This window comes from Podarcis tiliguerta, assembly GCF_965153285.1.
Source record: "Podarcis tiliguerta genome assembly, chromosome: 2".
Classification (NCBI taxonomy): domain Eukaryota; kingdom Metazoa; phylum Chordata; class Lepidosauria; order Squamata; family Lacertidae; genus Podarcis; species Podarcis tiliguerta.
The window spans coordinates 85,257,795-85,270,803 of NC_139535.1; the positions used below are offsets into that span (position 1 = coordinate 85,257,795).

General features: G+C 44.4%; 1 protein-coding gene and 1 long non-coding RNA gene across 4 annotated transcripts in view; one reads left to right on the plus strand and one right to left on the minus strand.

Moving 5' to 3' along the window:
* LOC310672020 overlaps nucleotides 1-13,009 on the minus strand; it is a 261,869-nt gene that overhangs the window by 202,507 nt on the left and 46,353 nt on the right. The gene's annotated exons all lie outside the window — the stretch shown is intronic.
* LOC310671993 (myosin-4-like) overlaps nucleotides 1-13,009 on the plus strand; it is a 51,071-nt gene that overhangs the window by 37,757 nt on the left and 305 nt on the right. For all 3 annotated transcript variants that reach the window (XM_083428456.1, XM_083428455.1, XM_083428454.1), the window contains 6 exons: nucleotides 484-687; nucleotides 1,117-1,242; nucleotides 2,423-2,593; nucleotides 2,822-2,926; nucleotides 3,784-3,879; nucleotides 5,198-5,332. In XM_083428456.1, coding sequence (XP_083284582.1) covers nucleotides 484-687; nucleotides 1,117-1,242; nucleotides 2,423-2,593; nucleotides 2,822-2,926; nucleotides 3,784-3,879; nucleotides 5,198-5,332 — 837 coding nt within the window. The remainder of the gene's footprint in view (nucleotides 1-483; nucleotides 688-1,116; nucleotides 1,243-2,422; nucleotides 2,594-2,821; nucleotides 2,927-3,783; nucleotides 3,880-5,197; nucleotides 5,333-13,009) is intronic.

Genomic DNA, 13,009 nt, shown 5'->3' on the forward strand with positions numbered 1-13,009 from the left:
GAGAGGGGGTCCAATTTGGGCCTGGAACTGCAGCACCAAAAAAAAAAAAGCATGCAAGCCAGTGTGGCCAACAGGACTTCAGATGCAATGAGGCCTCAGCTATTCTGTCCCACCCCTGTGTTCCTGGCCAGTTAGGATTCCTTTGCCCATTGTCTGGGAATTTGCATCTTGGCTTTCTGTTTTCCAAAATCAGCTGTCAAATAAAAAAAAATAAACTTGTGTTAAACAGCCAGGCTGGTGTTGATACCATGCTGCTCGGTATATATTTTAAAACAAAGCTGTAAAAGGGTCTAAGCAAGGGTCATGATCATTGGATTACAAACTCTCTGGCTTTGATTAAAGGGTGTGTTACAAGCCTCTTCCCCATGCTCTACCCCCAAAAGAAAATAAACAAATATGCCATGTCAGTTTTAATTTTTCACAGACAGTGGGAGAAAATCCACTTGGATATTCTGAGATGTGGTGTCTTTTTGCAAACCACAGGATTCCCAGCTTCACCTGGATGATGCTATGAGAGGCAACGATGACTTGAAGGAGCAGCTGGCTATGGTAGAACGCAGGAACAACCTGATGACGACTGAGCTTGAGGAGATGCGGGCAGCTCTGGAGCAGACGGAGCGTGCTCGCAAAGTGTCTGAACAAGAGCTGGCAGATGCCAGTGAGCGTGTGCAACTGCTGCATTCCCAGGTATATAGGAACATAGGTAGCTGCCTTATGCTGAGTCAGAACATTGGCTCATCTAGCTCAGTATCGTCCCCACTGACTGGCAGTGGATGTCCAGGATTTCAGACAGTCATCTCTCCCAGCCCTATCTGGAGATGCCATCAGGGATTGAAGCCTGTGCAACTCAGATGCTTTGCCACTGAGCTACAGTCCTCCTTCCCCACACAGTGAGAGGCCAAAACTCCCTGAGGCTGGAAGCAAAATGCTTTCTCATCCCCAGCTAGCCTGAGCCAGAAGGCAGAACCTGCCCATTCATTCATCCCTGGAGAAATGCAATAGGACACGTCTCCTCTCATGTCCAGTATCTCGGGTCTTGGTTGTGGCATCAGTATTAGCGAGCAAATGCAATTGCATTAGATAGCGCAGGGGAGTAACTGCTGACTGTGCCCACAGAACACAACCCTTCTCAGCACAAAGAAGAAGCTGGAGACGGACCTTGCTCAGTTCCAAGGAGAAATTGACGATGCCATCCAGGAGGCACGGAACGCGGAGGAGAAGGCCAAAAAGGCCATTACAGATGTAAGTGCTCCATCCTGCTTGCCGCAGGCCCCATTCTACCATGTGTTGGTAACTCCATCTGGGAAGCCATTTGTATGATTTTCACAGCAACAGCTGAAACGCTCATATTTTTGCATCAATACTTAAGCCACACCCGCTTAGCTATTGCATTTGTTGCTCAAGTCTAGCCAACCAGTGGTTTCTTCCATTTATGGAGGCAGAAAACTCCTCCTCCCAGGCTGTCCATGGTTGGCCATATTCCTCAGTTGGCAGCTACAGTTGTTGCTGCTTCTGCTTCCCATAAATGCCCTCCAGATGTTGTTGGACTATGGCTCCCATCAGCCCCAGCCAGCATAGTGGTCAAGGATGATGGGCACTATGATAGCTACCACTTCTTTAACTGATGATGAATTCTGGTTTTCCCCATATACAGTACTGGCTTTCTTGCATAGTACAAGAAATTAATAGATGCTTGTTTGTGTGGTAAAAATCCTTTAAAATTGGAGTGGTTTCTTTCTCTCTTCTTTAGAGTTTGGCTAAAGAACCAGCTGTTTCTAAAGAACAGGTTTTTGTTTTACTCCATTTATGTAGTGCGGTTAGCAGTACAGTATACGAATGCCACTGTAGCAACACCTAGTGTCGAAATCAAGCATTACAGCAGAAATTCAGTGCACTTAACCAAAATAAAATAAATAATAATTTAAAAAAAATCACTCAAGGCGCTTCCAGACTGTAACTATTTTCGGATGGAATTCAGTCACATCTTAGCAAATTAAGGCTGTGCAATTGAAGCTGACACGGCACTCTTGTGAAACAAACCCATTTCCCTAAAAGATCTGACTTTTTCCCCTGTAACTGATGCGCAAAGTGTGGGATAATGCTTGCTTGACACAATGTTGTTTGATCTCCCCACAAACAAATCTGGATAAATTTTCATTAAATAACCTCTCCACAAATAAATCTGACTGAGTGCTTATTAAGCAGGACATCTGGAAGCAACCTCATATATCCCAATCCAGAGAGGATGCTCTAAAGTCTGGACCCCAATCCAACTAACAAACCAACCATTGAAAGACAAACCAAATGAACTATGTAAACACACCCTGGTGAGCAGTGAGGTACAGAATCTACAACACTAAAAATAATGTTGGGAGCTGTGCAAAGAAGTGGGCACTTACTGATGTTACTGATGTCTAATTAGGCAGCCATGATGGCAGAGGAGCTGAAGAAGGAGCAAGACACCAGTGCCCACCTGGAGAGGATGAAGAAGAACCTGGAGCAGACAGTGAAGGATCTGCAGCACCGTCTGGATGAAGCAGAGCAGCTGGCCCTGAGAGGTGGCAAGAAGCAACTCCAGAAACTGGAGGCCAGGGTACGCTGCCAGAGCTCATTTTTCAGGGTTGCTTGAGCTTGTTATAGTGACTGATTACATGCAGAGGTTCATGCACAGGGCTTCCACTGGTGGGTCTGGTTAGGTGAAGCCTGCCCACACTGATTTTGGAGGTACCTTTTCAACATGATAATGCCCATTTCAGTTTTCAAAGATGTATTGACCCTTCCCCGTAAAGTTTGATCTCTTTATCAGAATATTCTGTTGTAGGTACATGAGTTAGAAAATGAGCTTGATGCCGAACAGAAGAGAGGAGTTGAGGCAATCAAAGGAGTGCGGAAATATGAGCGGAGAGTCAAAGAAATCACTTATCAGGTAACGATGTCTTATTCCATTTAATGAACTCCTGGGATTCTCCTCCATTACTATCATTCTCTTGATCTGAGAAAGACAGAAGCAGGTCAGCACAACATATTAACCATGGAACCAGATGAGAGGCAACCCAGGACTTAAATCTTTTTCCTCCATATTTTTTTTATTGAGTTTCAAAGAAAGCATTGCAACGAGGTTAAAATACATCTAACACTCAACTGAGTGGTGTTTGCAGAAAGTGCCTTCACAGTTGGAGGCAGTATGTCTCTGAATACTAGTTGCTGGGAGCAGTGGCGTTGCAATGGCGGTGCAGTGCGCCCCGGGTGCCATGTCTTGGGGGGTGACACCCTGCTGGGGCTCGCCCCACCGTGGCGTGTGAGCAGCCATTGTGCCGCCGTAGCCACATGTGGAGGATCCTCTGTTTGCGGCTGCAGCTGCGAGCAGAGGATCCCAGCACCGTCCGTGTGGCGCTGGAGTGGCGCCGCCGGCAAGCCACTGTGTACAGCGCATGCGCAGCATCGCTACGTACGGCACATGCGTTGTACGTAGCGACGCTGCACATGCACACGTAGCAACGCCCCGCCCTGGGTGTCACGACCCCTTTGTTCGCCCCTGGCTGGGAGTCTATTGTGGGGAGAGTGCTATTTAACTCTGATCCCGCTTCTGGTCCTGCCATAGGCATCTGGTTGGCCACTGTGAGAACAGGGTGCTGGACTAGATGGGCTTTTGGGCTGAACCAGCAGGGTTCTTATGTACCTATTCTGCCTGTCAACTTCCAGAGGATAACCAAACTCTGATATCCTCTGAAGGCACGCTCTCAGAGCCTTATAGTGTTAGCATTCCATTTACATTCCATGCAGGCTGAAGAGGATAAGAAGAATGTTTTCAGGCTTCAAGACCTAGTGGACAAGTTGCAGCTGAAGGTGAAAGCGTACAAGAGACAAGCTGAAGAGGCTGTAAGTGCACAAATCTCAAATGGCTCCCTTCATGCTTAAACCTATACTGACCATCGTTACTCACCCTGCGTTCCTGTGTGAGGAATGTCAGGGTACAATAAAAAGATAAATGAAGATACAAATAATAAAATTAAAATACACTGTCCAAAGAAACACACAGCTTGAAAAACACTCAGAACTGTTTATCTTTATCTTGTAACCCCTTTCAGGATTGCACTAACATAAATCTTGACACCTCTTCACCCCTAACCCCACCCTATACTGTTAGGAAGACCCTGCCCCATAACCCCTACATCCTGGAACCATGTAGAACCACCCATTCCTTATACTACTACTTCCACATGTCAAAGGGGTGTAGTGATAACTCCTTCCCAAACCCCAATTATATCTTACTTGTCTCCTTGACAGTGTTCCACCCACAGAAGTCATATCAATTCTCACATCACAGAACAGCAAGTAGAACCCATGTCTCTCATGATGACACAGATTCACTCCCATGCCATTTACTGTAGCATTCAGGCACTTCCCAAAGCATTCCTGCATAACCAAGCAGAGGACAACCATCTCACACGCTTCTAATCTTCCCTTTCCTGTCAGTGTCTCTATTAGACATCATAGATCACACATCATAGATCCTTTCAGAATACAGCTGTCACTTCAGAGAAAGGGTGGAATACATGATGGTTATCCTCTGCCTCCACAGCTAGAGGCAACAATGCTTCTGAAAGCCCGTAGCTGGAAACCAGAGGAGAGGAGTGCTATTGTGCTCACATCTTGCTTGCAAGTTTCCCACAAGCATCTGGTTGGCCACTGTGAGAACAGAATGCTGGACTAGATGGCCCACTGGCCTGATCCAGCAAGCTCTTCTTACTGTATGTTCTTACACAGGTATAGCTTACCTCCCACAATTTCCAGCATTCTAGTTCGCATGCTATGGTAACAATAGTTAATGGTTTAAAACAGTAAATGGGTCAATTTGGGCTGCTTTTCCATGATCCCTGTCTTAGTGTTATGTCCAAACAGAGATTACACTTTGCTTCAGCAAACCACACCCGGTAAGCCAAGAACAAACCTTAGATGACTGCAGGTCATTGTTTGTTAGAATCAGAACAAACCATAATCCCTCATTCAGATGCAATGCTAAGCCCAGGCATCATGATTTGTTTCCCCTGCACAATGTCAGGGAGGAGGAAAACAGCCTGGATTGGTGCAGGGTGTGAAATCAACATCGTTGTGGGACACCTTCACTGTCCCTTCTATACTATACCTTTGGCTCTGCTTGTGTTGTTGATTTCATGTCATGTTTCTGTTGTGCAAGGAGGAGCAGGCCAACACGAACTTTGCCAGGTTCAGGAAGGCTCAGCATGAGCTGGAAGAAGCTGAAGAGCGAGCAGACATTGCTGAATCCCAGGTCAATAAGCTGCGGGCCAAGAGCCGTGACATTGGGGGAAAGGTAAGTGTCTTGGTGGGGTGGGATGATGTACTGCCGTAGAAGGAAACTTTTCTCTGCACAAAAATAACACCTTCTATCTTTCAGTTGGTACTTTTAATCTGCTTGGGTTCAAATTCCTACCTAGCTCTTCTAAGAAGTAGCCCCAAAGTGAAACAGTATATTTTCCTCCATGAAGTTTAAATTGCCTTTGAGCCTTCCACTTGCTATTGAACACTTGGTATTTGTTAGTGGAGAAATGAACAGGAGAGCATTTGCAATGCAAATTAGTATTCCGGTCAATGTAAGTTTCATATTCACATTAAAAAGAAATTGTCACTCTAAGGCTGCAATCTTATGCATACTTACATCGGAGTAAGTGTCACTGAACTCAGTGAGGCTTATTTCTGAATCTTTGGTGATCATTCGTAGCCGAGTAAGATTGTCTTCCATAAACACGGTTTTAACAATGAGTCCGTAAGTGACTGTGGAGGCCAATAATGGATCCGAAAGGAGGAAAAGCGGAGAGGACGCGAAACAAGTGTGTTTGAAAACTCTTCCAGCCCTATGTGGGTATTCTGCAACCCACCCATTGAATTCCCCCACCGGCCAGATGAGTCAGCGCTTCGCAGATAAGGAATAATAAACGACGCCATCAATCTTGACCGCCGGAGCAGGAAGACTAGAAGGCAAGCGTTGGTTAAAATTACTCCTGGGCACTGGATCACCTCTGCGGTAGCTGTAGCCTGGAGACAGGGCCTGAGCGGAGTTTTAATACTCGGGGAAGGGAAAGAGCCAAGCCGAAGTTTTGGAGCCAGGTCAGGGGAGGACCAGAGGAGATCATAGGCCTGGGCGGGCAGTTGAACCCGACGGGCTTGAGGACCCAGCCTCCCTCTTGAGACGTCTTCTCCAGCTGCACTTCGTCATCCTAACAGCGAGAGTGGAAAGCTGTGAGGCTGTGAGGCTTCGGGTTGCTGGAATCACACTCTGAGAGGTGAAGAAGTCTTTTGGCAGAGAGGGGTGAAGAGAGAGGAGACGGAAGTTTAAATTAAACAAAACAAAGCCTGGAAATTCACAAAGCACTCTTCAACGAACTGCGGAGAAATCCCTGTAGTTAAATACTCAGCTGTACAGCTAAATCATTGACTGTGGTAGGAAGTCCCCTTCTTCTTTCCTGTATTACTCACATTATTTAGCTCATATCTACTGTGGCTATGGGCAAGAGGAAACGCCTCAGAGAAGCAGAGGAATTACTGCTTCTCCCTAGCCCCAAGCTACAAGCTAAAGGAAGAAGAGATCAGCCAAATTTTCAAGCAGCAGTTACCACATACAATAGATTTCTTCCACTAAGTGACTTGGATGTAGCTAATAACATTCCCAAGTCCCAAAATACCACCTTACACAATTGTAACTTAACGAGCACTCCCAACAAGGGTGGGCCCGATGTGGATGGGGAAAAGATCCAGGATAAGGAGAACCAGCTGGGAAATGAGTCCTCCCATTTACAACTAGTCATTAGGACACTGGACTGCATATTTAAAAAGATAGACTTTCTGACGTGCTCAATTTCCAAGCTAACGGAAAAAGTGATGGATATGGACGCCAAAATTGCCCTCAAAAATAACTACCAGAGGGGACCTCCAGTGATAGCCCCACCAAACTCTGGGGCAAAGGGGATGAGAAAATACAAACTAAACGATCTCATGTGTAAGCAAAATCTAACATTGCAACCTAAGAAGGTGTGCCTAACGATAAGGTCTGAGATCTGGGACTGGTCAAGCTTGGAAGGAGCTAAAATTGCCCTAAGTAAAATCTTGAGAATAAGCATAGTTCATATTGATCTTCATGCCTTACTCCCGCTAACTCAATCAAATGGCCCTTACAAAGTTATTTTAGCCTTCCGTTCGCTGAGACTACCCTTATTAATAATAAGACAAAAATGGAAATTCATAAAAACAAAAATCATACCCACAAGGGTTTTTGCGGACAGCATAGTAAAACCACTACTTGTGGAAAAAGAGAGAGAGACATTAGATCCAGGAACAAGCTCTACAAAATCGCCAGACAAAGAGATGTTGCTTTCCCCACAGAGAACGGAGGAGATTGCCTGCAGTCCACATCCAGGAACGAACTTGGGTGATTCCAGAATATCTAATGATGAAAGCGCCCTTATGAATTCATTTGACGAACTACAGTCACAAGAAAAAGAAAAAATAATAAATAAATTAGATAAACTAAGAGAGAAGATGTCTCAGGCCAAAAGCAAAATAGGAAACAAAGAAATTCAAACCAACAGTGCCATTGGAGGCTCAGTGGACCTTCTCAAATTTAGCCCACAGCCCCAAAATAGGCCCATAAAATCCAAGGCAACGATACAGACAATCGTCTCGCCACCCCTATTAGTCAATCTGGAACCAGCTCTTCCGGCACCAGCCGGAATGGTCACACCTACTAAAGAACAGCAAAATGTAAACAAAATTTCGACACACTCCTCAATGCCTGACCTGGAGTCATCATTATCGGGCGGAGAATCTCTAGTTGACGATTTAGAAGCTCAAACCGCTATCGATATGGACTGGACAGAAGACCCCTTGGGCCATATAAATAAGATGACATACCCACGGAAGGGAAATCTAAGAATAGTTAAAACTTGTACCGACTTAATCTCTGCTCCCCTAGGTGATAAGCTCTCTGATAAAACAAGGGATTTCAGAGAGGAGACTAGACCAAATCAGGACACTACCCCTATAGGACCGGCTGAGCAGAGCATAATTACAAATAGCTCAAGAGGTACATCTGCGCCAAAAGGAGAGAAGTCATCTACTATTAGTCAAAGGAAAATTACTGACTTCTTTAAATCTGACAACCCACCAAGGCCAGCGTTCCCCCCTTCCCTATTGTGACTACCCAAACCTCAGTCAAATCCTCCCCCGTTCTCCCTTTTAAGCTGGAATATAGCAGGTTGGAAGGGGAAAAAATCTGACCCGGACTTTATAAAACTAATAAACTCACACCAAGTAATCCTCTTGCAGGAAACATGGGAAGAGGGGAGAGTAGATATTAATGGTTTTGATGTTACAACATTACCGGCATGCCCGTCTACTAAAGGAGGCCGGCCCAGAGGAGGATTAGTTATAGCAATTTCCTTGAAAATACAGGCAAAACTTACGCTTGTAAATGCTTCCACCTTTGCAATTACAGCCCTGATTACGGGGGAAAACTTTGAACTTGTTATAACAAATGTTTATCTTCCTCCTGGAGGCAATATTGCAGACTTACACAATAAATGGGGAACCTTGGAGGAACATCTCACTTTTTGCCACTCCAAATACCCCAATATACCCAATGTTATAGCAGGGGACTTCAACGCTCGCATTGCAACAAACTGGGAGTCTTTAATTAAAGCCAAATGGTGGATAACCCCAGAATTCATTAATGACCTCTCCCTCCATAATCAAAGACTTTCCAAAGACAAAAGGGTAAATGAAGCGGGAACCCTTCTTTACCAATTGGTACTACGTCTAAACTTAGTGATTCTAAACGGGAACTGCCTGCCTGACGTACCGGGCGAGTTTACACACATAAGCTCCTCTGCAAACAGTGTCCTGGATTATATATTAGTATCTCATGACATATTCCCCAGAGTTTCCCATTTTAAAGTTGAAAATATTCATCTGAGCGACCACCTACCGTTGGTCGCCACAATGACTATAGACTGGACCCCAGATGGAAACAGACACCCAACACATCTGATTATGAACTCAGTATTGCAAATCAAAAGTGTAAAGTGGTCCGAATTACAGGCCCAAAAATACTCAGCATATTTCCAACAAGGACTAAAACAAGCATATTCAGGCTTAACCGAGGATTATTATGATTATGACCAAACTTTAAGACTATTCTCGAATCTGTCGGAAGATCTAACGTCTTTTTTCTCTGTCCCGACGCATAAAATAAATCGAACACAAAGGAAGATAGGTGCATTGTGGTTCAATAGTGCTTGTAAACAGGCTAGACAACTTCTCGGTAACATCTACAAAGAGTATAAAGCCTCCGGGGCAACGGTCTTGCCAAAAGAATATTTCCAAGCAAAATCGGCCTACAAGCAAATTCAAAAGGGAGCCAGACAGGAATGGCAAGTGAATCAATGGCGAGCAATCATAGAAGCCTCATCATCACGGAACTCCAGACAATTTTGGCTCCTGGTAAATAAAAGAACTAAAAGATACCCCTTGACTATTATTCCTGCCCCGGTTTGGGAATCTTACTTAAAAAATTACTTTGCCACAACTGACTGTATTGCTAACACAAGAGATGAATTTCAACATCAGCTTCCCCTCTGGCCCCCCACCGATCCAGAAGACATCCATGACCTGATCGTTAAACTCAAAACAGGGAAAGCGCCTGGGCCAGACCTGATCCCGGCAGAAGCAATAAAATACCACGCGGACTGGTGGGCCAAAGTTCTGGCGACCATCTTCGATGCCGTTAACAACTCTGGAATGATCCCGGAAGTATGGAAGGACGCTGTTATCGTTCCAATCCACAAAAAGGGCTCACCAGATGACCCGGGGAATTACAGAAACATCAGTCTGCTCTCAATAGTGGGGAAACTGTATGCCCGCTTCCTGCTGAACAGACTTAACCAATGGGCCGAAGAGAAAAAATTAATTGGGCCCGAACAAGCTGGATTCCGCCCAAAACAGTCAACAATTAATCACATTCTAACTTTACAGCATCTTGCCTGGAAATACTCCACCCCAAAGGGTGGCCAACTCTGTGTAGCATTCATTGACCTAAAGGCAGCATTCGATAGTATCCCCAGGAGCATCCTCTGGGAAAAACTCATCCGCTGGGGCATTGACAGAAGGCTTCTCTGGCTAATAATCAAACTCCATGAGAACTCAGCGGCCAGAGTGAGATTCACCCCGGAGGGTGATCTCACGAATTCAATTCCCATTAACAGAGGTGTCCGACAGGGTTGTATATTGGCTCCACTCCTGTTCAATTTGTTCATAAGTGACATGAGGACTCCCCTAATAGAGGCCCAAGAAAGGATTCATGCACCCCGCCTAGCACTTTATCGCTGCCCCTTGTTACTATATGCGGATGACGCAGTCATTCTTTCTTTTTCTAGAGTAGGTCTCAGGAGGGCCCTAAAAATTTTTGGATCATACTGTAGCGCAAACTCCCTTACAATTAATTATGGAAAATCTAAGATCCTGATTTTCTCAAAGAGCCGGAAACTCCATAATTGGAGAATTGATGGGAGAGTCATCGAACAAGTCTATAGATTCCAATATTTGGGAGTTTGGTTACAACATAACCTCAGATGGAAGGCCCATGTAGCCTATGTTACAAATAGAGCCAAAGCTATCTCCTTGGCGATCTTGCGATTCTTCTTCACCGATGGGGCCCTTCATATCCCATCGGCGCTGAAAGTCTTCAAGGCCAAGGTGATCCCGACAATAGCTTATGCCATCTCAATCTGGGGGACCCTTGCCAACCTATCTCACCTGGAGGTCATTCAAAATCAGTTCTTAAGAGGGATATTGAAACTACCCAACTGTGTAAGTAATACAGCGTTACGCATGGAACTTAATATTGTATCCCTGGAAAATGCTCTGTGGAAGCACATACTCTGTCACTGGTTATCTCTATGGCACAATCTCCCAAACTTGTACTTGATACAATGTATGTGGAGAGATGATTTCCAGAGCCCATGGGTAAAAAATTTACAGCTGAAAATTACGGCAATGGGAATCTCCCCATCCAAATTATTAGAGCAGGACATAGTCCCAGCTAAAAGAACAGTAACCTGTAAGCTAGAGGAGATGGACTTGCAGCAGAAAATGATCTTGGGCAATGGTACCTGCTCACCTCTAAATCTTGGTTTATTACCCCTCTTAAGGCTCCCAAACTATTTGAATTCCTTAACTTCCTCAGCTCATAGATATGCCTTTGTAAAGGCAAGATTCAACACCTTCCCATCGAACGTGCTGAGAAATAGATTCTCCAATGGACAGATATCGCTCTTATGTGATTGTAACAGTGGGGCACCGGAATCGTTGCATCACATAATTTTTGACTGTGCTTTTCACCTACCGGCCAGGAGCAAGTTTCTTGCTCAATACCTTAAGGGAATTGCCGATGACACAATTGAAGCCAAACTGAGATATCTACTAATTGATGATGACCCCCTAAAATCACTCATGGTTGCCAGATTCCTGATCAGCGTCCTATCCCTAAAGAAGAGAAACGGTCTCCTGTGTGATTCGGACAACCCCTTTAAACCATGACCTATGTTTTAGGTGATATCACCATTGTTTTAAATCATGATCTATGTTTTGGGCGATATCACCATTGATACCCCTGATTAATTTATGAGTAGAGGGTGATGTATAGGTTACAAATTTATTGCAATGTATGGTGGTGGTTCCTGTTTTGTATGATGGTGGTTTTTGTTTTTGTTTTGCTTTGGTTACTGTTTGTCTTTTGTAAGCTTTGGCGATTTTAAATTTGGAGTTTTAAGTATAATATGTTGGTATGGGAAACTGTCGTGTAACGGGCCAATGGCCGTAATAAAGATCAATCCAATCCAATCCAATAATGGATCCACGCGTCCTTCCACAGTAGGGACATTGGTTTCCGGGCGGGAGTTGATCACAGTATGGATTTGCCAAGCGTGCCTTCCTCTTAGCACATTTCTCTCTTGCATCCTGAGTTTGAGTGTCTTCAAAGCCCATGACACCTTTGGTAAAGGCTGTTCTCCAACTGGAGCGCTTGCAGGCCAGTGTTTCCCAGTTGTCAGTGTTTATACTACATTTTTTTTAGATTTGCCTTGAGACAGTCTTTAAACCTCTTTTGTTGACCACCAGCATTACACTTTCCATTTTTAAGTTCGGAATAGAGTAGTTGTTTTGGATGACAATCATCAGGCATCCACACATGACCAGTCCAAATGAAGCTGATGTTGAAGAATCATTGCTTCAACACTGGTGATCTTTGCTTCTTCCAGTACACTGAGTATTTCTGAGTAGACATGTGTAGGATTGCATTACACACCTAATGTGGCTGGGGCAACCCAGTCAGATGGGTGGGGTACAAGTAATACAACAACAACAAATGTAACAAGATGCCCAATGTATGGTAATTTTCCACCTTTCCACTACTTCGCTCCATGAACAAGAACACCAATGTAAACATTTTACCTTTGAATATTTGAATTCTCCTCCCTTGACTTGATAGTAAGCTTTGCAACCTATCCATCAATTTAATCGTAGAGAAATATTATCAAGCGCAGTCATGAGCTATCCTCCAATAAATTTGAAATGGCGAAAGATAGACACATACATATGGTACAAATATCTTCAATAAATATTGGAGTGTTAAGTACTAACAGATTTGTAAAGCCAGAAGCAATGACTTAGATCATGTTCTCCGATTTCCTTACAAACATGTGCTACATAATTTCACGGCAGCATCTTCTCTCTGCTTCATGGCTCTTAAAACAAATAGGAATTGTGTCCAGACTAGAGTGTAATCTGGTAGCCTGGGCCACAGCCTGGTAAGGATCTTCTTTCCCCTCTTCTTTTGATTTCTCTCCTTTACCTTGCTACTTCTCCTTCATATTATACTTCTGAGCCAAGGAAATAAAAGCAGTTGCTTTTCCAGTTGCTGTGGTGGCAGCAGTCCCACCAC